Raw genomic sequence first — 27,552 nt, forward strand, 5'->3', positions numbered from 1 at the left:
GTCTGGAGCGAAGTAAAAGCTGACAGTTTATTAGTTGGCATAAAGGATTAACACTCGGAATGTAGGATTGCTGCAACGCAACGGCAGCATGCATCCAATGCCACCGATCCGAGCGGCGGGGTAGCCTGTATGAATTACAATTTCCATCTCCAGCAAACCATTAATTGTTTTCTGTTCAGCTGAGCGGTTGTGGCACCCTGATACATAGTTTGTTGGTTTGCTGTCCCTGTCCAAATTCGACATGATAAGCGAGTGACACACATTTTTTTCGTTGTTTGCCTTCGAATCATAATATCGGTTCCTCTCGTGATTGCCATTCGGTGGAGTGTGATGCAACAGTGATAGGGGTGGATTAGAGGGATATTCCCGGTCTTCATGTTTGTACTCTACACGGTGTTGCACATGTAACGACAGCGCCAACACGAGCGATTATGAGCGTACAACTTCGAACTGGCCTGGGGTGAGAGGGTGAGAAACATGAAAATGATGACGGCGATCGGATCATCATTATATGGCAGGGAGGAAACCGTAATTTCACACTTAGGGGATTAATTTCTGTCGCTTCTGTGGATGTTCGGGAAGATACGACAATTGTGTTGGGTGTAAATTGATAAATTATTGTGCTGTGAGGGACGATAGGCGCGTGCATCCCGTTTCCGATCATTAACAACATTTTAAACGCTTTTTGCCTGTCCTGCGACGCCGAAACGCATCCCTCGTAGTTTTCTTTTTCTAATCGACGTATAGGGGCTGTACCGATAATTTAGATGTTGCCTGTCGATATCATTAAAAAGTTTCGAAAAAGCAAGAAACAAAAGCCGGTAATTCATATCTGCCTCGCTAGGATCTTTGGTCGAGAGTTTTGGTAATTGACTTCGTTACCACCGCCACGAGCCGCCCTGATCCTGTGGAGTCCTGCAGGCATTTGCTTTGATATCACCGCAATCAATCTGGTGCTCAGAAGGGGAGGAAGAAGGACACTGCCCTAGTCGAAGGATGCCGGTGTAGGGTGTTCGCTCGTGCACAGGTCACGGACCGTGATTCCGTTGCGTAGATATGACATGCGGTCATAAATTATGACCACTGCTGGCTGTCTCTCCGCAAGCGATCATCACTAATGACGACTGTAATCGTTTGTCGTGCGTGCGGTTGTTTGTAGTTTTCGTAACGGCAGTCGTGCGAATGCTTTGCTCTGACGGGAGGTCAAGATTGTTTTTCGAAAATATTTTTTGCTAAAACAAATTGGACATGGTTGGGAGGGAAGTAATAGGGGCACACTGGTGCAGTTTTGTGATGGTAGCTTTCCAGTATTTGTAATTTTAAATAGCAGCGGCAATTTTAAAGATATTTGACAATTTAATGGCTCAGTATACAGCTAAAAAAATAATTAAAATAGAGCGAAATGCGATTGAAAATGTCAACAAATTCTCTACTGGTCAATGGATGTTATCTTAGCACAGCAAATTGCTGACAATTATCATGTATCTTGGCGACACTTACCATCCCGTTGATAAAAAAAAATCGATTTTGTTTAGCGCGGGTTTGTTTAGCCCCACAGCACCGCTTTTAACACTCGTATGTTATTAACATTGCTGATAGGAACTAACATATAGAGTAAGGCAAACTGTTGTGATTTTATCATTTCTTTCAATCGAATGCCTATTACTGCTAAATGCTTGTCACCCTTCACGATGCGAGACCTCAATAGATAATTCAAGTGTACAACTAAAATGTTGTGACTAGTTGCAGCTTTAAGTTAGTAAGTTGGGATTAACATTTCGAGATTATCGCTTCAAAGTGTAGTGGCTGACTTGTCCACACACACACACACACACACACTTAAATTACTCGGGAGAACATGACATTAGAGAACAACAAATCGTCTCGTTTATTAGCCACGTAGCAAAGCATCGTCTTTCTAACTTTTTTGTCTGTAAAGATGAATCGTTTTCAACCTTGTAAAATATAGATTTAACTTTAGAACAAGGGTCAAAAAGGCCGCCACCAACGCTCTGTAAAATAAGTTACAGTATTCAAGAACTCGCTTGTCTACTTTTGTCGCATTAGTATCATCACTCTTGTAACTCTTGTTGTCCCATGTATAGTATAGTGGCACAATAATGCACGAAAAATGAAAAATATCCAAATCCCAGGCTAAAAAAAATTACAAATTGGCATAGAATTCGTGTACTAAATCTGAATCAAATTAAACGATTTTAAAGATGATGAAGTTTACTATCGAAAAATCACGAGTTTCGATCAAATTCGTAAATCTATAAATCGTAGATCTACTAATAGCTTTGAATACTGATTAGGGTATTGCAAAAAATCACTAATTTTTGAATTCTCAAAGTCCCCCTTCATATTGTGACAAATGTTAACGTAAGCTCAGATGCCAAATTTCACATCATTTAGACAATTTTAGACCTCCGCCAATTCGCTTGAAGTTTTAAATGTGGTTCTATGGGAAAATATGGAGGAAATATTTGTTAAATGCTATAACTTTTGAAGTAGCACTCAGAAAATTACAATTCATACCTCTTTTTAAAGGATATTACCTTAGTATTTTAATGTAGATATTTGCTTTTCTCGAAAAATACGGGATGGTACTGGGTCATTTTATCTCCGAAACACCTATTTTTTATTATTTCTGCTCCGTGATGCAAATCATGCATATTTTGCAGTTTAACTAATGTAAAAAATCTCAGAAATCGAACGGAACCTTTGCGAACTTTGTTCGAATACGAAAAGTTATAGGGACTTTGGTCATTCATATTTTTTTCATTTACTTGTTCATATATCTTTATTATTCTTCAATCGATTTCCATAAAATGTACTTTGTTGAAAGTGAAAAATTCACAAGAAAAAAATAAAAATAGACTCGTTACCGACAAAATTCAGGAAAAAAACCCTTGCGCGTGAATACTACAAAACTTATAACTAAATTAGTTATGGAATTAGCGCCAGATTTGTGTTTCAGAGCAAACCCCATGTCCCTAAAGAAAAAAAGTTCTGATTAAGCTGATGAGAATTAGTGAAATCGAAACTTAGTTTGGCTTAGCAAGCCAATGTAATTTTTACTATGCTATATTTAGTGTTTTCGTTTTTTAGAGCTAGCGTCAATCCGGTCTTGTCACTAAGGTCGGATTCTGAGAAGACAACATCGAAACGCAAATTCCTTAGCTAATTTAAATAATAATATATTTTTCTCTACTACCATGTATAGCAGTTTATTTGGAGTAATTTAGCCAAAAATACTATCTCCTTATAAATTTTTGCGGGCGTATAGGGGATAGGGTACCTTAAAGTCAGTTTTTTGTTGTTCCCTCTATACAAGGACTTTCTATCACTAAGGTTTATTACAGAAAGTTTCAGACATTTCCTAAACACATCATTTGGATCTCAATTTTGGGATGAAAAGGAAAATTTCAGAAAAAACCCTTTTTTTCAAGATGAGTTTTTTTAATTTTTAATTTTGTGAGGCAATAATGAATGCGATTACACTTGTTTTAATGTGTTATATAAGTGGTAAAAATAACATCGGGAACTTTTGAGTACTTAATCGTTATTGTATTGTAGTATTTTCAATACTTCCCTTGAAAAAATAGTAGTAGTATGTTCAGTAAAATGATGTAATTTACTAGTATCTGAAAGTTTCTAGAAATTTTGTGAAACTGCACTCTTGGAAAAAATGAAAATTACATTTGATGTAAACAACGCAGTGACGTATTTTTCTGTCTGATAATAGGATTTTACATGTTCTGATATGTAAAATTAAACATTGTGACTCTTTTGATGTTAAACTTACACTGAACGACCTGGGAAAAGCCGAACAACTCACATTTTTACATGTAATTAAAAGTAAATTTATGTGGATTGGGACGCTCCCTTTATGTGCATCTGGCAAGACGAAAAGTTACAAGATTTTTTTTGCTGTGTGATTATAAGGTACTCCTACCAATATATGGATATATATCTTCCAAATAAACTAATAGGCAAACAGTATCTTCAGCAAAGCTTTTTAAAATTAACTGTTCTATAAAATTAGCAGAAAAAAAATTACGAAAGCATCATCGTAAGTCAGTCAATACTTTTGACCGTCTTCTTTACGTTTGGGACCACTTGCGTCTAACCGCGCATTAACATGCTTCACAATTGTTCCACTAACAAAATTCGAATGAGGTACAAAAATATTATGTGCAACTTTATAAGGCCTGTGTTAAGCCAAAGAGTACCAAGCGTAATTGTGATAGATTGTTTTGTTTGTCCAATAAATGCTTTCATATCTCAACTCAACACAGAACTCAAATAATAATCAAAAGAAAATAAGCATTCGTGAAGGTTTGCCTTAACGCAGCCTATATAGGTAACGAAAATTCTAAATGCCTTCTTCGTACCGCACAGTCTGACCGCGCATCAATGTGCTTCTCCTTCGACTAGCGAACGATGAATAAAGCAGAAAAATACATGCAAGCCTTATATAACTTCTCGATATTCGATTAGGTCTCTTAGGTGCCTCAGATTGACGGCTCTGACTGAAATAGACTGAAACATTTCGGTTTTCCGCGTAGCTCCGAATGATTGTCTGAGAATCAGTTTCGGCATTGTTTATAGAAAACATATATACTTCAAAATTTAACCCATTATTGCCCAACTTATTTTTCACACGCAGCACAAATTGAGTTTTCCGATTGGAAAAAATGATGTGGTCATTCCAGTGAAATTAATTTCCTACTAAGAGTAGCTGATATAATAAGGAACAACCAGTGAAAATTTCAGATTGATCGATTAATTAATTCCTGAGATATCATGGTCGCCGCGAATGAACTTTTCAACAAAATACAATTCCGAGATAATCGAGTTTTACTGTCGCTGCAGCGAGTCAACGGTCTAGCGTATCAAACACTACGCACCGCCTACGAGTGGTCAATGGGTAGCGGTCTATGAATCGCTGTAACTCAAGTTTTAGTATTCCGATCTTAATGAAATTTTGAGAAAATTTTCCTCAGCGTATGTAGTTTGAGAATATCTAATTTACAAAAATTCGATTTTTTTCATCATGACAAAAATGTGTAACCCCCTAAGGGAAAACTGACTAAAAACAAAACATAAACACCGGTTTAACCACTCTAACTTCTCTAAACGTATTCTGTAAGAGTATATGAACAATATTAACTCATTGATAATACCTGTTCTGCGTTATTCCTTAAGTAATAGGAGTTATTCTTAGCACCTACTATATATAGTAGGTTGGGCAATAATGGGTTAATACAAATTCGGTGAACATTTTTTCATCCCACTAGACATTGTGAAATTCGTTAAAAAATTATCCCTCCTATTTCTTCCGAACTTTTGAAAAGGGGTCCCTATATCGAAAGGCAAGTCGTAATCACGACAAAACAAAAATCAAGAACCGAACTCACGTCCTTCTGACTGGCTGTTTATTACGATCGCATCTGAACCAAGTAAACAGATAAATTAGTATTTCAAACGATATAAGTATATTTCGAATAACTTTTGACCCAGAAGCCGTAGTCTCTTACTCTTTTCGGGAAAATTGTACACTGTTCTTGTATCTTTCAATCATTGGACATAGTTTTAAAAAATCCCTAACAAAGAATGCAGAAAAATATCAATAATATTGATAGTTTATCCGTGTTAAATCCGACATAAACAACAAACCACTTGTACTAAACTATACTCAAACATTTTGCATAGTAGTTCTAGAAAGTCGGTCTAAATTCTAAAAATTTGTGCCACCCTAATGTAAAGGGTAGGACCTTAAACAATACGACTTGATTGGTAAATCGGCATTAGTTATCGAAATGAAACCAAAGTTTCACAGTAGTCCAGCATATTTATCTCAGTTTACATATGTCGATTAAATTTTGGGATTTTAGGAAATTCGAGTGAAATGCTCGATATTTTTTACTGACGCCTATATGCGATTTTCGTCCTTTCCTCCTTTTGGTCTTCCGAAACTCGCACTTCATCATGGTCAGACGGAGTTCAAAACAGTTTAATGTGTTCATGTCCTTCGACACAATACTAACAAAATTTGCCACATACCACTTCTGCAAAGTTTTTGAGTAGTGACATGAAAACAAATCAGGTTAAAACTACGATTTTTGATCATGTTTATAAATTTCACCATTAATGGTGCCTTTGCCACAAGTGCACATGGTCAGCCAAATCAGGTTGTATGTACTTCGAAGTGAATTTTGACAGCTTCTTCCGTTTGAAACGATCATCCACAGCAAACGCAAGATATTGCATGTGGGTACACGAGATCCTTTCCCGAGCGGTTTGCTCATTTTGTTCAGAAAGAAATTTTACAATGTTTTAATGTTTTTTATCGCACTCTCAATACTTTTACATAAATATTCACGCATAGTCATGAAGCAGTAGGTTTAGGCTCGATGCAGCACTCATAGAATGATGTTCAATCAATCGTTTTCTTACTCAGAATTTCTCATCTGTTGGAAGAAATCGTTGATGTTTCCGTGGAAACAAGTGAAACGTCACAAACTACCGTGTAATGAAGTCACGGTAGTGTACTGTTTAAAATTGTGGGAGATCCTACTCGGTGATAAATTTCGTTCAATTTCGTTGAACCATATATCACAGCAGATAAGCATAGTTTCATTCCAAGAAGACTCACTTTCAAACACTTTGGCGGTGGTCAGCTATTTTCGTCCGCGTCCCTTATCACCAATTTTTATACAGTGATTCATCAGCAGTGCTGGTCATGCAACTAATTTATTCCGATCGTTTTTTAAATGCAAATAATTAAGCAATATTCATTTTGTTATATTCTGAATTGCACATATTTTGTCGATGGATTTTAATTGTACTTCCATTTGATGGCATTGTAAGGGAACACGTATCCGCCAATCGAGCTGACACTTCTTTAGACTGAGCAAATTAATTTATTTGTTTGTTTAGTGTTTATTTGACCAACCAGGAAACGAATCCACTGGGTCTTTAATGCGTGTGGGAAATACGCATGGTCTTGTCTGAGTGAATGACTTTGAATTATGTATGATGGTCGAGAATTGACAATTCGCAAGATCAATTCAAATCCAATTACCAATTTGCGGGAATTATTTCAGCACGAGAAACAAAGGAATTTACTTTTAGTCCATTAACTCATCAGTCAATTATACAGAGCTAAGAATATGTTCGTACTATTTGGAAACGGGGGGTTTTGATTCGTGCATGATGTTAATATCGTTTAGGAACGCAGCATTTATATTTTTTCTGTTTCGCGTCTTCATTGTAATATCGGAAAGTTTACTCGAACGAGGTGCAAAATTTCAAGTTACGGGATCTCAATATGCTTGTGATTATACCAATAAGGACCATTTATAAATTCTGCTACGCTATTTGAAGGAAGCGATATGACTAATTGTGACATAAATGGGGGGGAGCACGTCATGTGATTTGACGCAATCGGCCGTTTTACGCACGATTGCGCCATGTTTATAGGAAATTCTATATAACATGAACACTTTTGCGAGTAGCGGCATAAAAGTGCTACTACAAAATGAAGGAAAAAAATTTGATTCGAATTAGACCAAGAGGAAAAACAACGTGGTAATATGAGAGTTAGTTAGTATTGGGTAATCTTTGCATGACATAATATATGAATGTTCCACCATACCACTTTTAAACTCATTGTTTACGGTCCATTTTACATTGTCGACAACACCCCGACAGCCGGCTGTCCGGAGTTCAAGTTGTTTTCGATGAAACAATCTCGATAAACGAGTAGCCAGAGCTTAAACGCCTAGAAGATTTACGTATCCTACAGTCAATAAACTATTCAAACATGCACGAAAATATATTCTCAGTCGCATCGCTTGCTTGAAACGAATCCTGACTAACAACCCACCCACTATCCAATCCGTGGTACTTATGGGAGTGTCACTGAGTCGGGGCTTTCCATTAAGTAAGTACCACATAAACACTTCCTTTCTCATCCCAAGTTACGGTAAAGATGGTCGTGGCCCGCAATGTTGTCTCTCACGCGAAAATCTCGCTTGGACTGGATCAATTGTTATTCCCAAACAATGCTCCTCAAGTAGTTTGGCTGGAAATGAGAGTCAGCAGTCTGCAATCTACGAAGTATACCGTGCTTACGCAACGCAACGCAAGAAGACTCACTTTCAAACACTTTCAGATACCATTGTTCCAGAATCGTTTCAAAAGTTAACATTAAACTCGGATCATTTTTCGAGTCGCTAATGAATTTCGTGATCTGTACTTTATCTTTCACTAGTACGGTATATTCTTGAATCAATCGTGGTAGTTTGGAGTCCTTGTTGCAGAATAGAAGCAATACAAAGAAAAATTATACGGTAAACATTGCAGAATCCAACCAAATGTCCGCCCTATGAGGACCGTTTCAGTTTGCTAAACAGGAATATATTGAAGAAATATTAGGCGAACTGTATTTATAGGAAAGGTTCTAACCACGTCTATTGATGAAGGCATCAACGTGCCACCTAGAACTAGCATCCAGATCGAGAGGATTTCTAGGACTTGATTTTCGTCGTACTGAATTCAATTAGTGTAATATGTACTGTTTTTAATAATTACTATGTTCATTTGACTGCTCTGAATCAATTGAAGTTTTCAAAATACTACTAAAACGATATATAAGCTAAACAAATATTTTGCGTGATATATATATATATATATATATATATATATATATATATATATATATATATATATATATATATATATATATATATATATATATATATATATATATATATATATATATATATATATATATATATATATATATATATATATATATATATATATATATATATATATATATATATATATATATATATATATATATATATATATATATATATATATATATATATATATATATATATATATATATATTGAATTTTACAAGGCTTTTGATAAAGTTCCGCATAAGCTGGCTGTAGAAAAAATGCGTCGCATGAGTCTCATGCTTTGAATTACATAATGGATCAACTCTTATCAGATTGGTCGATCAGCTTTTGTAAAAGATGACTTTAAACTCCAGCCTGTTCGAGATTCCATCTGGTGTCCCGCAAGGAAGACATACTGACCCCTTGATATTCATATTATTCGTTAACGACATTTGTAACACGATTACTGACTAACGAATTACTAAACGCAAAAGATTTAAAGTTGTTCCCTAAGACGTTGTTCCGTACCATCAAGAATCCGCTTGATTACTGTGCTCTTCAACAAGATGTAGATACCATATTACAATTGTGTGATCTAAACGAAATGCAAGTCAATGTGCAAAGTGATTTCGATTTCAGGGTGAATTTTTTTCGCCTCATAAAAGTGCTGTAGCTGAATGTAACAAGATTTCAGATTTTCATTGATACTATTCAAATTGAGCAGCTCTAATCTTGGCATGCCAAGAACAAGCTATCTTAATATCTCAATTCCGATTGCGATAGATAAAGAAAATATAACTGCATCAAGCTTCTTCCCAATTTTGTTGAAAATCAGAAGCTGGCGGACTCCTAGATTTCATAGAAAATCGTTCACATAGCCATTGACAGTGGCGGATCCATCGGGAGGGTCCTGGGGGTAATTTAGTTTCAATTTTATATCAGTTTCAAACTCAAAATCATTTCATACCAAACTTGACCACCAAAACTGATATTCATTAAAAGAGATTTTTACGTATAACGCATTATAAGATGTTCATTTCAAAATCGAAATTTTAGACCCCAATATTTCCATGCACCGCACCATGGGCCACAAATCGATTTTTTTGGTCGAAAATCCAGAACTTATAAACCGTTAGTACTAGACTTTCAGTGTCTTTGGAACAAATTCTCTACAATAAGTGTTCTTCATTTTAGCGAAAACAAAATTGGGGTGGCCCTCTTGATTTTTGAAATAAAAAAATTATCTCCTAAATGAAAAAAGATAGGAGAATATGACCTTCCAAAGAAATGTAGAGAAATTAATTTTGAGTAAATTTGCTGAAGACGTCGAAACTCTATCTTCAACGGTTTATATTTTACAGCGATTTCCCTTGTTCCGTTTAGGGTGGCTCTTAAAAATTCAGTTTTTTTAATATAACTTCTTTGAAGTTGATTTCTCGTAAATGTCGACTTCAGACAAAAGTTAGCTCTTACAAATGCGCATATTTCTTCTTCAGAGACCAACTCATTAACTTTTATATAAACAGAGTTATTGACGATTTTATGCTCAAAATTCGACATTTTCAAAGCTAAATAACTCCGAAGGTGGCAAAAAGTGGCAATCAATGTTATGACCAACTGATAGTACTTCAAAAACACTACAAAATAAGGGGTACATAGTTTGTCTCCTAGCGACTGTTTATGTGAAATATTTGCTTATAAACTCCCTCTGTTATAGAGAATGTATGCGGAATTCATCTAAATTCGTACTTAAAATATATATTAATCATAGTCGCCGTTCTTATATACACATATTCGGATCTCCGATGCAAATCAAATTTAATGGTACTCTCGAAACATGTTATTCTAAACTTGTTTCGTGGAGTGAAATTATACATAAAACATGTGGTTTTCGGACAACGGTTTATAAAAAGAATGTTTGGAGTATTTGCATGGCATACGTTTTATTCGCATGGAAAAAAAGAAATTATTATCAACGTATTACAATATATTGAAAGCTCAGCTCAGATTTACCGTAAAGGAAGCACCCTTTGTTTAGCATTAATGATTTATTTGTCTTTTATTAATTATATTACCTCCTCTGTTTCAGCTCACTGTAATTTGCTCTAATAGTTTCCCAAAATACAATTTTTTGTCTTTGGAAATTAACAAAAAAAAAAAAAATTCCACGTGAACGTTGGGGGACAAGCTGTTCAGCTCTCATTATTAGTATTTTTACTATTATCAAACGGATAGATTGGCAGCCTCCTACTTCGGAGTTATTTTCCATACGCGACAAAAAAACTTTATCAATGATATCCATCCATTATCCATTTTATAATAACTCGATGAGGTTATGTCGATGGATTAATTGATGCTAATAATGGGTCCTTTATGAATTACTTCAAGCGAGATAACCTATATATTAAAAACGAAAGTTTAGACTACTAAGGATGGTGCAAATATGCGATAATTCAACAATTTCGACTGCTCTGGAAGATTCAGGGATTCTGTCAAGTGACAGTTTTTATGTTGATTTTAGGCTTTTAGGATAGAGATTCTATCAGGATTCTTAAACTTTTCACCGAGGAAAATAATGTAACTGGTGTTGTATAATATAAATTTTCAGTATTTTTCATTCTGGGACGATTTTCATTAATGGGTATTTTTTACGTATTTCGTTGTAAGTTTTCCACAAGAAACAATAGGTAAAACGTAACCAAGTTGACGTACAAGCTCTTTACCCATTAAGTGGGTTATTCCACTTTTATTCAAAGTGGGCAGTTTTCTATGTATTAAAAGGTACTTTAATTTATCAGAGTAGAAATTGTTGAAACGCACAGAAAAAAATTTACAACTGAGAAAATCATTATAGGGACGATCCATAAATGACGTAGCATTTTTTAGTGGTTTTTAACACCCCCCTCCCCCATCGTAGCATTTCGTCACAAACCTCTAAATACCCCCCCCCCTGGTAATTACGTAGCTTGACGGTAATTCTCCCCCCTCCCTTATCTACGAAAAATATAAAAAAATGAAAAACGATGTTAGTTAGCCCCCTTTAAAAAAACTACGCAGCACGACATGACCCCCTACCCCTCTGTCGTCACACATCATCACAAAATACAATACTCCCCCTCCCCCATATAATACTTCGTCATTTATGGATGATCCCATATTAGTTTTTTAAACTAATAAGTTGGTCTCCAAAGAAAAAATAGGAACTTATCAGAACGAAATTTCAAATTTTTTGGAAAATTTACTTCAAAAGTATTTTATTGAAACACTATTTTTTTAAAGGGCAAGCTAAACCAAATAATGGAAAATGCCGTAAAATAAATGCCTCTGACGATATTTAAGGAATTGTCAACAAAGTTACTCAAACATGATTATTTTTTAATTTTCAGTAGGTCTTCTATTGTTATTATTCAGGAGAAATTATTTTCATTCCAAAAAGCAAGAAATCCACCCTGTTTTTTACACCGAAATGAAGCGCACTTATTGTGAAGAAATTCCTTTGAAGACACTGAATGTCTACGGGATATAAAAACTGGATTTTCAACAAAAATCGATTTTTGGCTCATGGAATAGAGGTAGTTTATAAGCAAACATTTCACATGAACAGTCGATAGGAGACAAACCATGTACCCCTTATTTTGTAGTGTTTTTAAAGTACTATCAGATGGTAATAACACTGATTGCCACTTTTTGCCACCTTCGGAGTTATTTAGCTTAGAAAATGTCAAATTTTGAGAATAAAATCGTCAATAACTCTGTTTATATAAAAGTTAATTAGTTGGCCTCTGAAGAAGAAATGTGCGCATTTGTAAGAGCTAACTTTTGTCTGAAGTCGATATTTACGAGAAATCAACTTCAAAGAAGTTATATTAAAAAAACTGAATTTTTAAGAGCCACCCTAAACGGAACAAGGGAAATCGCTGTAAAATATAAACCGTTGAAGATAGAGTTTCGACGTCTTCAGCAAAGTTACTCAAAATTGATTTCTCTACATTTCTTTGGAAGGTCATATTCACCTATCTTTTTTCATTCAGAAGATAATTTTTTTATTTCAAAAATCGAGAGAGCCACCCTAATTTTGTTTTCCTTAAAATGAAGAACACTTATTGTAGAGAATTTGTTCCAAAGACACTGAAAGTCTAGTACTAACGGTTTATAAGTTCTGGATTTTCGACCAAAAAAATCGATTTGTGGCCCATGGTGCACCGGTTTGTCGTGTCATTTATTGCAAGCGAAGCAAAAAATTTATGACAAAAAGTGTATTTCACTAGCATTTGAACAAATATATCAGTCACCTACGGCGGCGACTTTGAATTAGAGTAATGAGCCTCTTTTCAACATATTTCTATTATCACCCTACCAATTTGAAGCCGTTAGTAGCGTCTGCCATCTTTGTTCAACGCATTGAGTCAAACGGTGTGGCAGCATCAGGGGACTCGATTCGAGTTTTCGTTGCGCTCAAGTACCAGAATGTCACCGTTTTCAGGGAATTTGTGTTGTTTTTTAGTTCTTAGCAACGAAGCTAAGCTGTTGATGCCAATTTGTACGCAATCCATCGATTGTAGGCCAAGTAATTATTGAATTAGTGAAGCACCATCCCCAATAGGTTAGAAATAGGCACTTAACCCTATTTATTTCAGAATTCTGTACGTATTGTAAATATTTTGTCAACGTCAAAAAAATTTCCCTACAGTAGGTAAACAATTAACACCATATCTTTTACTAACAACATTTTTGAACTCATTGCACTACTCAATAATAACTAATTCCGATCTACAACGTACAAAACCATTATAGTTATTTCTCCCAAAGATTGCTGCATCCATATCCCAAACATACGCCGCGAGCCCATAAATTCAATCACTCACCCGCCCCGAAATCGATTTGTCCCACGGTTTTTTGCCCGATCATGGTACAATGATTTTTTATGACTTTATTACCGAAGCGCAACAACACGACCGTCGTCGCCTAATTTGCAAATTATAAATGTCAACAAAAGGAGCAGCGGATGCAGCGCAGAAAAAAAAACTGACAGAGGCAGACAACAAAATTGCCGTCCCTACACGATCTTCCTGCTCATCGTTCATGGTAAATCAATTTCGAATGCAGAAAGTATCACCAGCATGATCTCTTCCCTATAGCACATTCGGTTCAAGCTTTTGCCGAAACACGTGAAGCGAGTTGGAAAAAGGGGTTGAAAAAAGTCAAACCGTGTCTAATTTTCACGGTTGTTACAGATGAAAGAAGACGGAAACCTCATAAACATTAGCATATTTAGATGCTGGATGCCTAATTCCAACCACCGCCAACAGATGGCTAACGAAGTGTTAACTGTTCGAAACAACAGCTGTTGCATTTGCATCGAATGAACGGAGCAGTGTGCCATGGAAAAAGAAACCTGCGAACGACACGCGATAAAAATCTAAACCAAGAGATTAAAATTATTTCAATTTGCCCGAGCGCACACTTCTCTCCGACTCGATAATCCCGAAAACCCCAATTCATTTGATTTGCATTTCGCGTGCAACGGGTCGGTCGCTTCAGAATATCAAAATCCTTTCTGATTCCCATTGTTGGCGGTAAATTCAAATCACGCGCGCACGTCTTTTCCGACTCAATTAAACGGCTCGGGGTCGGCCCGGACCGCTTAATCCTCTGCCCAAACATCTGTCACGGCTTATTAGTCACACTGTTTAAATACAACGAAGCAACTCACCCGAACCACGATCGCTTCTGTCATCAAACGATTCCCCCCGGTGCTGGTGTGCCGGGATCCTTGGCCTCTGCAGCAGTTCCTGCCCGGGGCAGATATCACATATCACTTCGTACCATAGCTGAAATACAAGATTAGCGATTGTTAGTTTCGACATTGGGCGACACCGATCAAAATAGGCGTGTTAACTCACATAACCATCCTTGACGTACTCTTGCACATTCACTTCCGCCAGGCTGCTAGTGCTGCGGATATTTCTTGACCAGTTGGTCGTCTCAAGCGTCGCATCCAGCCAACCGCGAAGGTTCATAAACTGAAAGAAAAAGATTGAAAGGCGCCATATTAGTCGGAGGTGGTAGGATGGTGAACTAACTGTTCGGTTAGCCGAGACACGCACACCCATCGAAACTGGCATACTGAGACTGGACTGGTCTAGAGCAGAGGGTATTTGCTTTCGGTTGCGTGTTTTCTTTTGCGCTATGCTGCTGTTAGTAAAGGACAGCATATATACATATTTTTCCGGCGATTAGTGATGAAAGTTTATTAATGAGACGTTTGATGGCAGTGTGTTGTTTGTGGAAACCAAACTATAGATAAGTATTTTCACATAGTATTTCATTAACGTCGTCTTTCCCCTTAAAAATTAAATGATTATAATCATTATAATCATTATAAGCTTCAAGATGACAAGATATGCATGAGAAAAAGCAATAACCTCCACAAAGCACTTGGTACGATCATTAAATTAACTGATCAGCTGAAACCCATACATCTTTTAACATCGTTGATAATCGGTGAGAGTCTTCCGAGAAACATGCAGACAAATTCGGTCTTTCAACGTTCGGCAACACAAAGAGGCCCGAAGCCTTTTGTAATCAGTGACAAAATAGTCCTCCATTGTCCACTCACGCACCGATCCGAGCTCGCCATCCTCCCATCCGCGTCCATCATCTCACCTGCTTAAACGCAACCATTCATCGGCTCTTCCGGGGACCGTGCAGCTTCTCACCGAAATGTCATCCGTTGCTAATCTCATTCAGAGTGAAAATTAAATTTCCATTCAAACAACAACCGGATTACACTGGCTCGCTTCGCACCTCGGACAGGGGGCCAAATCCTCGGGATAATCCTGCAAAAGCGATCCTCCTCCGTTTCGTCGTTCACTGGACTAATGGACTACACCCACCTCTTGCGGCAACAACAGCTTGAGGACTTGAATCGCAACAAGAAAATTACAAGATCCTGACAAAAGTAAAAGAATCATAATCTATTTCGAGTAAATCGCATTTCAATTTTGTCTCCGTTGTCCGTTTTCGGGCCCGAGAACTGGATCAATCGGACACAAAGAATGATTTTTACGGGCTTTTGGAACGGAGTGGTACGAGAAAAAAAAACCGAGAGTGTGAAAAAGTCCAATTTTGGCACGTCCGAAGATCCGCATGCATTCGAACGTCGGTGAGCCGAGCACACAGGAAAGATGATCTACGTACGTGATCTTTCACAATAACACAAACTGACAAATAAATCGTAAAATCGGTTCACCCTGGCGGACAATTGACGCACCGTGCAGGGGCTCTCGGGAAATGAACGTGAGCTATCATCTGGAATCGGATTCGAATCGGGTGGCTTAGGGCGGTGTGCAATGGTGCGGTTGCTATGAGTCACGCTGCGCCGCCGACGCCTGCTTTGCCTTCGGGAAGTTTTTTTTAAATGATACATACTGTCTCTGATTGGCGTGACCAAATCTGGGCGATGTTTCGGGATTGCTTTGTTGAAAATGGGATTCTGGGAAGTTTATATTTCTGGCAATGATGACGATGGGATAGATTTAATGGTGGTTTTTTTGGTAGAATATTAAATTATAAAAACAAAAATGGAAAATTCTCAGATTGGTTTTTAAAGAAATAGCCACCTCCGGAAGTATTTGTGAAAAAATAAACGTTGCACTTGCTCTAACGAGGTATTCGATTTTCCCGCTGTTTGGACAATTAAAATATGACCAACTTTATAGTTTAACATCCCAAATTGACGGATATGGTTAACTTGGAACCATCAGGAATAACTTGTAGGTTCTACTCACAAATATTTTCTAACGACTTAACAACCCATCACTGACACCCAGCTCGCCACAAATCCATCCGAAAGGGATAATCTCCTCCACACCTACCCACTGCTCAAACGGTCATAGTTTCCCATCACTTCAAGCTACTCACATCTACCCCGATCCCTAAAATCAGTCGGACCGCCAGCGCCACCGCCGCTTTTCCAACACAAGAAGGAAAAATCAATTGCCCTTATCACACCGAAACTCCGCACCCCCGGGGTCGGAGCGTTCAGAACGAGATCGTCGCGTCGTCGTTGCCTAGCCTAATGTGGGAAATATGTTCTTTTCTCCACCTCCTCGACAGGCACATTTACCCCCGGTCCAAACACAACTTATCGGCCTTTTATCCCCTCCGGGGCAAAACTGCGTCGCAGTTGCTCAATTCTGATTAAATTATTGGAGGAGTGTTTTTTTAATGCGCCCGGTAGCCGCCTTCCCTCCCGGCAGGAAAGTTACTGCTTTGGGAAATCTTTGCGGTATGTTGGTTGTGTTGTTTTTTTCACTTTTGGAACCTGAATGGGAACGTCTCAGCAACAATCGATCGATAATTGAACGTTATGAATTTTTAATGTCCGGAGAAACCTCTCAACCATAATGACTTGTTTATTGATTTCCGAAAGGGACGATTCTGTAGCTTCAAAGCAGGACTCCGATGCTCGATGGACGACGGATCAGTTCCTGTGGTATGCAAATTGGCTCTGTACAAGCCAATGCAGATAGGGAGAGAATAGAATTGACAGCTTTGATTGACATTTGTATGGGTTTTCGTTTCGTATGGCAACTTCCCACAGGCTGTATGTACAAAATTGATTTATGCCATTGTAACAGAAAAGGCGCCTCCGTAAATGAGAGCACTGTTGACGATGACGACGTTGTCGTTCGCTGTCTGTGGGAGTTGCACCTATCGAAACCTTTGTCACTTTTCAATCCAGTTGACCACGTCGGATGAGATTGCATAACCGGGTGCGTACAATCTGTGTAGGCGTCACCGATTAATTGCTGTCAATTAGTCACTCAAAAACTGACCACCGACTGGACCCATCTGTGACAGAGCGGCCTGCACAGTTCGGAAAGGATGGAAAAATTAATTGAAACCGATAAATCTTCAATTTTATGCGCCTCGGCTTACTATGTTCTGCAGTCGGGTCGAAAATTTTAAATAACTCCATAATTAAGTGGAAAATTGGGTTCGTCCTCTTGACTGGTAACGGTTCTCATTTTCATATAAACGAACGCAGTCAGTGTCTGCCAGTTCCGCCGATGTCTCCGCTGAGGATATTTATCCTACATGGACTCTTCATCAGTCGGTTCCTAAACAAACACACTCTGACGAGTCAAGGGTACTCGAGATTAATACTCGAGTTCATCGTGCCGTGCGTGCGCTTTTTTCCGTCTGGTCGGGTGTTGCGCTACCGCATTTGGGATGACTGTCGTAGTCGGATCGTTTGAAATTCATCCAAGTGTGATGAGGATGCTTTCGGTGATGAAGATGCACTTATTTGGCTGCTGAGAGGGGATTATGTCATTGGGTGATAAATCGCTCGAAGAATTTTCCACGGCTTGTATTGTTGTGTTTTTTTTTCAAATAAGGATATGAGGATCAATCGATTGCAATACATATATAGTAGCAAAGTTGTAAAAATATGTCAATAGAATGTGACATAATTTAATTGCATAAACATTTCCCAATATATCAAATAACGTACCTCTATAGTTGTTGTAACACAACTTGATAGGTTTCGATAAACCAGTATCGACTAGGAATACAAGTATTGATAGATATGGAAGATTTTGACATCTAGACATTCTGGAATAAAAAATAAATATGCTTTCTGGTAGTGTTCAACGGAAAAGTAGATCGAAACATAAAGTTATTCGGAAACAATGCTATCCATGGGCTATGATGACGTCCCAGAAAGAACACATGATTATCGCATTGGCGATAGCGATTATACCACTGCTTATATAGCGAGATTTTTTCACACCATTGATTCCGTTTGACTCAATATTTCGATCTGTTTTTTCGTTGGAAATCTCAAAAATCTTAATAATAAATTAGTTACATGAATTTATATATTCAAACGACGTCTGTTAACTAGGCAAGGGACAGAAATCGACAGTCTTCATTAGCTCTGTCTCTCTCCAAAGTCCGATGGATAATGAACTAAAATCAGTGAGACACCAGACGATGGGGGGGGGGGGGGCGGGGGTGAATTAAACAGCCTTATTCTGCATTACGACGGATCGCATTTTCGAACGAATGTGGTTCGATCGAAGAAGGCTCCCGTTTGATTTTGCTGTCGTTACTAAGAAAGCAAATCACATTCGTTCGAAAAAGCGATCCGTCGTAATGCAGAATAAGGCTGAAAACAGATCAAATGTGTTGGGCGACGGGGGTGGTTGTGTGTGTCTTGCTTTTGAGGCAGTAGTACGATTACTGTCGCCAATGCGATAATCATGTGATACGTCTAATGCCTAGGCCCTACGTTGTGTCCCATAAGTTCTGTCTTTAATCGGGAGATGCGGCCAAAGATTCCGTTTAACACCTGTTTTATTTTAGACGGTGGATTGCTGCATGATCGATAGGGCGCCAACTATTTTTGGCGCACCGATAAATATAAAAGCTCGTATTCCGAATCCAAATATTGTAAAATGTATTTATTGCGTAATAACCGGTAAACCGACCGCCTACGGCGGTGGTCGATTCTCTACTAGAGCCCAAATATATTTTCATACACAGAATAATCTATTAATATTAAACCAAACGTAACGACATTCTAGCAACACGGCCAAATCTATGTGGATCTCACTCTCCTTATCTCTCGTTTTTGGGAGTGAGATCGTTCTCACTGCCTTCCGCGATCGATAGATGATGACGAAGATGAAAGCAAATGGAACGGCCATAAATTATGCTGTGACGCAACATCATGTGTTCTTCAAGGGACGTTTCTCGTGTGTATCGTGTGCAGTATACTACCATATGCTGTACATCTAATTATCTTTTATTTGTTCAACTGAAAAACCAAATGACAATCGATTGTTGTACAATAACAAATCTGACAACCAAACAACAATTATCGGTAAAGTTTATGCCACAATGTTATACTGTTCACATCAATAAACTTTTAGAACCCTTTAAAAAGGTCCGAAGTAGATAGAAACGTTAGATGAGTTAGAAGAGTTTGTTTCTGATTAAAAATAAAACTGTATAGCCAGACAATCAACCGGACAAAATATGAAAAGAAATAAATCGTCTATTTTGTCCGTTGTTCGTTTGTATTCTCTACGAAAAAACGCTTTTAATCCATCTAACAGTATGATGAGACATTTCTTATAATTCTTAGAACTCCCTCTTCGGATATTATATCGATCAAATTAGCATGAGACAACATCATTGCGAAACAGTCTACTTTCTACTTCTGCCCAAGTCAGACGTACAATCGAACCAAGTGAACAACAGATAGCAACCTCTCGATCTAGTATGCATTGTCTCGAGAACAAAGGAAATATTCAATTTATTCGTGCCGTCATGAGTAAAGTTGACGAAAAAAGTCTGCTCCGACTCAACACAGCGGTCGTTGACTTTAAATTCTGTTCAATACGATTGAGTTTTAGTGAAGTGGAATACCTGCTGAAGGTGAAGATGCAGCTTAGGCTCAAGGAGGTTATGTACCTTCAGTATCAACATCTTCGCAATGTAGTACTCATATCATTCAACACGTTAGCCAAAGCTGAACGTTTCATTTTGCAGAACAACTTGAAGCACGTGGCTGAAAGTGATAAAGTTGGAATTAAGATTCCCGTGTATATAGAAAAAGACTATGTAGATGTAAAGTTACATGACCTATCACCACGTACCCCTCCTAATCTAGTTGCAGAATACATGTCGAGATACGGAGAAGTAGAATCCGTTACACCTGATACGTGGAGAAATTTCTTCCCGGGTACACCTAACGGTGTTCTTGTGGTGAGGATGCGGATCGAAAGACCTATCCCCTCCCACTTGACTATAAAACTTAAAACCCACGAAGCTACTATTAATCAAACTACGTTATGCACCCACGAGGGGCAAACTCCTACGTGTAATCAGACAGCACACCACGGACAACCTTGCGCGGAAGATACAGATGAGAATTCATCACTACCGATTCCCAACGAATCCACGGAAAACCAACCCAAAAAAGAGTTTTCAATACCAATACCTGAACCACAAACGGTTGCAAAATTTGTGGCAGCTGTTCAGTCCATATTGACAACTGCAAAAGCAGCATCCAGCGCCCCAAACACCACTGTAAGCAATATCGGCGAAGAAGATAAACATAATGACGACGGATTTACACTGGTCACCCGTAAGCATGAAAGAACATCTGAGCACCAAGACAACGATAGAAGAGAATTAAATGATCTCCATGACGCAGTAGGCGAGCCGCGAAAGAAGGTCTCCGCTCGCAATAAAAAGTTGCGCGCACGAGATCCAACGGGTAATCAATAATATTTGCTTTTATTTTTAATTTTCACATATTGTTAACATATGAAAGATCCACGGCTCCGTTTAGCTACCGCTATGAGCCGCGTCAAATAAACGAAATATATAAAAAAACATCATTGCGAAAAAAATTCGAAAGTCAAATCAAATTAAAGGTAAAGCGAAAAATATGCCTTTAACATAGGTGGACAATCGATTTATTACTAATGCTTTGTGACTAAAATATTAAGGTTCTTCATTCAATGCATTATTAATGAAAAAACTCAATTACCGTAAACAACTGTATATGTCATGCTAGGCCAAAAAACAAAAAAATGATTGCGTATATTTGAAGTACATATTTTTAATAGCGTTTACTCAAATTTTCATGGCGACCTGAGAACTAGTACTGAAATTGCAGCTCTTGATAACAGCTACCTCAACGCGATTATTTCGATATCGACTGACCTCGCAGTGAGCAACATATTTTGAATACCGTCGCATCCACAATAGCTAGGAATATTGAATAAAAGATTTTGATTTGCATCATTATTACTAATCCTACTGCTAAAAACAAATTAGAAACCTACCTATAATACCTGATTATTTAAGGGAAAATCGTCACCATTACTGAGTATACTAAAAATTTTGACTGCATTTTTCTCGAAACCACTTTTTTGCGGTAGTCGGAAATTAACTCGAACAAATGATTTTATATCGTTCTGAAGTGTTTTCAGTGTATTCAAACTTACTTTTTTCAGTGACAGATTTTTTTTAAATGTCATATTCAGCGATTTTCTATTAAAAAGTGTGCCATTTCGCGAAAAATCCAAATACCTAAAAAATCCTAAGTACGTTGCTTTCTATCGTTTTAAGGAATCGAAACAACCTTTGGTTTTTTTTGTTCAGTTTTCAAAAAGGTTACAGTTTTATGGCAAATGCTGAGTTCTCAATAACCTAATCAATATGGGTATTTTTGGAACGGGTTTAACGAATAGATACCAGAGATCGATCTTTGGTACCATTCTGAAACCCAGGATGGCGAATTCCGGTTTAGCGTTACATTTACATAAAGAAAACTTGGTCGTGTTTTCACCGCTGGGTCGCACTGTATATACCAGATTGTCACGACCAAAAAATGGGGCAGTTGTAACGGGGTAGGGTACCCTGCAGCCTCCTCCCCCTTTGGCTTCTATCTGATTTGTCTGAAGCTTAGGTCAAAAAATGGGCTGCCTGAAACTCACTCAATTGCAGTGAATGCAATCCGTCAGTGCATTAGTAGTGCGTAATATTCGCACCACTTTTTCACATACACAGATTGTGGTTCTGATGCAGAATGATGTTCAAAATACCTTTGATGGTTGTTGAAATGAATAAATTTCCTTTTCCCTTTGAATCTTGATGATTTTCATTCATATTTTTCATTTTTAGGAAATTTTTTTAGGGTACCGACAACCGACCACATTTTTCAAAATGATAAAAAATTATCATTTTACGAAATTATTAATAAAGTTTTTCATGTTGACAGAATAAGTTAAATTCTTTCATCAGTTAATAGCTAAGGACTCTAGCTTTCCTGATATGCTTATTCCCAAATATTGTGCAATTGGAGTAATGTTGTGAGCCAAAAACAAAAGTGTGCCGACAACCGAACACATTCCCTACAAAAACATGGTTGCCCCATTAGACCGGCAAGAATTTTTGAATTTTTTTCGGGACACTGTTAAATCAAACGGTAATTGGATTCACATACCATTTGTCGAATATGAGCTTTTTCTGAAAACTCTAGCTCACTCACAAGAGTTTTCAAGTTTGTATGGTAAAATGTATGAAAAATAGGGAAAAGAAACAAAAAATTCATTAAAAAATGCCAGTATCATCTTGTGCATCCCAGGTGTAAGGATCTACATTGCCAAAGACTGCAAATTGATCCGATTTTGCAGTAAAAAGATATTCTCATATAAAGTTATGTGTTGCCTCTCTTTCTCGCACATGCTTAGAATAGGCAATTTCAAAAAAATCGGTTGGTCTTCGAAGTTAAATAACTTTGTCGGGGAACTTCCAATCAATATGTAATCTTCAACAAAGCTGTTCATTATAAAATAAGCTATGCGGCCAAAATTTTTGAGGTACACAGAGTTACTGTGGATTTTTTATTTAATTTTAAGTTTTTATTTCCGAGTTTCCATATATATTACCATAGAAACTTCAAACCTCTTGTAGGTGAACTAGAGTTATCAGAAAAAGCTCATATTTTACATATGATTTGTGCATCCAATTATCATGTGAAATAACAGTGTTCCGAAAAAAAATCAAAATTGTTGCCGGTCTATTGCCCCATCCATTTGGCTCAAAGACAATGTAAATCTTGAACATCGTTTTTCTCGGCTTGCTGTTTTCCAATAAGGAACTCTTATGCTTTTATGGGCAGTAATGTACAATGTTCATTTGAAAATCAAAATTTAGATGTCCTCCCTTCCTTTTTTCTGGATCCGCTCCTGCCATCAAGATTTAGGAAATCGAGTTTTTTTTTTGCTTATATTAACAGCCCTAGTAACAATTGAGGTTATATGGCAGTCTTGAAGCCCTTCTTAAAACGTAGAATGCACTTGTAGTGTGCTATAAAACTAGAAATGCTACTTGGGAGACAAGTCGAAGAATATAAAGGGTGTCCCACATAAAGTTGCGGAAAAAATGTTGTAGAAAATAACTCATTGGGCATTTTCTCTTGAAAATTTGGGTAGAAGTAGTTCAGAGTGTATTATTTACACTGTATTTTTATCACTGTCAGTTTCTTGAAAATTGGAAAAATTGGTGGGATATCGAAAAACAACTCGTAATCGTGCAGTCAACGGTGAGTCGTGTGATTAAACGTTACTATCAAACTCTGAGCATCGCAAGGAAGGAGAAATTCGGCCAGAAGGGATGTTGCATTAGTGATCAGGATTACAAGCGTGTAGTGAAAGCGTTTAAGCGGAATCCCAATGCGTCGGTCAGGGATGTGGCAAAAAAGTTGAAGCTGTCCAAGTTTTTCGTTCAGAGGAGGGACTGCATATGCACAAAGTTCAGAAGGCTCCAAATTGTGTCAAACAGCAAATACGGTGGAAACGTCACTGGCCCGGAAACTACACCCAGATGCTGACGAAGCTTCATTGTTTCATCATGGATAATGAGACTTACGACAAGAGGGACTTCCAGTAGCTTCCGGGGCTAATGTTTTTCACCGCCCAGCACAAGTTTGATGTTCCGGAGGAAGAAAGGAAGCAGAAATTTTCAAAGATTGCCAATAAATACATGATTTGGCAAGCGATCTGCTCATGTGCCAAACGGAGTGCGTCGTTTGTGACTGTCGGGACTTTAAACGAGGAGATCTATCTCAAGGAGTGGCTACAGAAGCGTCTGCTTCCTCTGTTGCAGCCCTAGTCCTCTGTTGAAGCCCTAGGATCTTCTGGCCGGATCTAGCTTTGTGTCACTATTCAAATGTTGTCCTGGAATGGTACGAAACAAACGGGGTCACTTTCATACCAGATAACCCCCCCCCCCCCCCCCTCAACGCACCAGAACTAAGTCCCATCGAAAAATACTGAGCAATTATGAAGCAGGCACTAAGGAAACATCAAATCCCAGGAAGACATACAGAAAAAGTGTGTTTCCGTATAGAAGAAGCTGCAGCCAGATATTGCATAGAACCTAATGAGTGAAGAGAAGCGAAAGGTGCGAGCATACGGTTATGGTATTGAAGTTAAATGCAATAAATATGCGAAAAGCTTACTAATGGGTTGTATTTTATTATCTGAGAGTTTGGAAAGGATCAGTTCACTAGGAAATTTTCTACAGCGTTTTTTTTCCGTGGTGCAATTTAATGTGTTTTTGCGCTCGAGACAACTTTTATAAATTCGTAAGTTACGTACACACGTTGATTTAATTGCCGGGGTGTTTTTATGATTGCGAACTCGTGACTTGTAGTTATCTGTGAATGCATTTGCAACTGAATTTGTATTATCGTGAAAGGACCGGGCGTTTTTATGTTACTGTACGCGTTATTTCTATCGCGTGGGTGTTTCACCCGCACGAAGTCGTCGCTTATGTTAGCGTGTTATTAATTTCGCGTTTTTATAACCGTGTGACCACCACCACCAATCAAAAGAACTATGCTATATTTCATCCTAAGGAGAAAAATTGTGTAAACACCAAAATTGCTTGGGTGAAATATTCCGCTATTCCGACAAAAAGTTAGTGTCGGTTTCTGAAATCGAAGAGCACCCATGACTAAATTAAAAGAAGTTTTCAATACCATCAATGTCTCGTAAAGTTCATTTAAAACTATTTGCAAATCGAAACATTAACATAACTCGAATCTGTTAGTATGAACCGTACCATTCTTTTCAATGCCTGTCATGTAATACAGACGGAATAGAAAACACGTCGAATGCTCTTCACCTTGGCGCATAATATGCCGTTATGTTCGCCATTTGTCCATAAGGTGAGATTTTGAATTTAACATAGGTAACTGAAATGTAAAATTTAAATAATTTTATGTAAGTAGCACAAGAATGTCCTGGTTACATACAACATATTTTGGATGAGAATCCTCTATAGTCCAAGAATGTTAATAAACATATTTTTCATGACAGAACGGGCGAAGTTGATGCTTTTTTTTGCAATTTTGATGCCGCCATTCAATGCAAATAGTATTTAAAAACTATTGCACACACAATATCGGTTACTAAAAGTCAGATATTTTTCAAACACTCTTCAAATTCAGTACTGTTATATGATTATGTTTAGAAATTATTACTCTATTGAACACCCATTTTACATAGATTCCTTTCACATCAGGCTTACGACAAAGCTACGATCGATGCGTAGACACTATTAATCACACTTTCTTAAATCCAAAAGCATTTTCTAATTCGAATACAATTGTGACGAAGCACTTAGTTATTTTGCAACATCCGCGGATCGCTTGCCGAACACGATTGTTTTTTTTTTGCAAAATTCCGAAAGTGTTTTCATTTATTTTCTGTGAGTTTTGTCAAAGTGGTTGTTGCCCTCATAATAAATTGAAACGTGAATCGAAATGCTGCGTATTTTGATGAAATCTGTTTTTTTGTGAAATGAATATCCAGGTCCAAGATGTTGAAGTTGTGCTCAAGAACTTGTGAATTCCTCAATTTTTGAATATAGTTTTTCAAATAAACAACAGAATTTGTCAGTACCAATTACCTGAATCCTTCAAGAATGGTTAGGTTTGAGTCCAAACTACGTAACCCGAATGTCAGGTCGTAGTCGACTCCACTATTTTAAAACATTTTGAACCTCCTTTATTTTCACCAGAACTACCAGAACTTTGTTTAGTACTGCACTCCACCACTCAACGACAGTTGACTGCACATAGAATACTCTATTTCCGTCGGATAATGTCTCATAAAACTTTATCCTTTCTGACAACTGAACTCGCGAATAGTTCTGCACTGGATTTGCGACCGAAGCGCGGAGCTTTCCCACTAACTTTGATGTAAACTTCCACATTTCATATAACACATAATTATCGCTGAAATTCAAAATTGAATGAGCAAAAATTCATCATTTCGAATGTGTGTAAGGATCCTGGTAACGAAAAAAAAGAACTTTGAAGCTCTCGTAATTGGCAACTTTGCGATGGTGCTGCCTGATGCGGTTGAGCATTGGGGTGGTGCCATTCGCGTGCAAGCTTTATGCTGCATTCCGATCGACGGGTTGCTTGGATTCTTTTTTTTTTCTTTTTTAGATAAAACCATTTTTAGATTGAGTAAATTGAGCTATGAGAAACCTCTGCTATTTGGACGACTTTTAAAACACATCAATTCAATTTATATTAGAAATTGACAATTTTCTAGAGAAATCGACTGTTTTATCATCATTTCGTCCCAGGTGGATAGAACAAATTGCGTCAAACGATTTTTTTTTAAATAGTCGTACCTGGAACCACCCTACCGCTCACACATGTAGTGCGCCGAGCATGCATTTTTAATCATAATTTTATTGCAACTTTTTAATTTCAATTTGAGCGCTCAGAACCGTTTTTTTTATTCTTTTCCTGCCTACCCGTGTGAACATGTCCGGTTCACCCGTCGAACGATGGATGAAGCCGGATGTCGATTTCTCATCCGGAATTAATTTGTCACGAAAAGGTTTCGCCCTGGTGACCACGGGAAGGCGATTTTTCTCATTACGCTGGGAGCGAAAAATTGGTTGTGAAATAATTCATTTCGCATAAAAAAGTTTTAATTTTTATTCAGGATTGAAATGGTGGCGTATGCGTCAAACTGTCACCATGTCACCATCGAAACCACGCATGTTTTTGTAGGCTGACCACACGAAACCTATTATGCGTATGAATATCGCTATTTCTGTAGCGTGTTAGGAGGACACAATTCAACAATCTGCTGTGTGATGAATTGGTAAATTTCGAAATTAAATTCCACAAACCGTCAAGCGTGATGAGGTGTGAATTATAACGAAATGGGGTGCCACGTTTGATCTGCATAGCCAACGATGCTGAAAGATAACACATCGGTTCTCGAAATTTAGC

The 27,552-nt window shown here is 37.7% G+C and overlaps 1 protein-coding gene across 3 annotated transcripts in view; it reads right to left on the reverse strand.

The window, feature by feature from the left end:
• Positions 1-27,552, reverse strand: part of LOC131678608 (transcription factor hamlet) — a 290,300-nt gene that overhangs the window by 79,695 nt on the left and 183,053 nt on the right. For all 3 annotated transcript variants that reach the window (XM_058958826.1, XM_058958825.1, XM_058958827.1), the window contains exons 4-5: positions 14,603-14,722; positions 14,413-14,530 (exon numbers count right to left, since the gene is read on the reverse strand). In XM_058958826.1, coding sequence (XP_058814809.1) covers positions 14,413-14,530; positions 14,603-14,722 — 238 coding nt within the window. The remainder of the gene's footprint in view (positions 1-14,412; positions 14,531-14,602; positions 14,723-27,552) is intronic.

Source organism: Topomyia yanbarensis, chromosome 2, assembly GCF_030247195.1.
Source record: "Topomyia yanbarensis strain Yona2022 chromosome 2, ASM3024719v1, whole genome shotgun sequence".
NCBI lineage: Eukaryota > Metazoa > Arthropoda > Insecta > Diptera > Culicidae > Topomyia > Topomyia yanbarensis.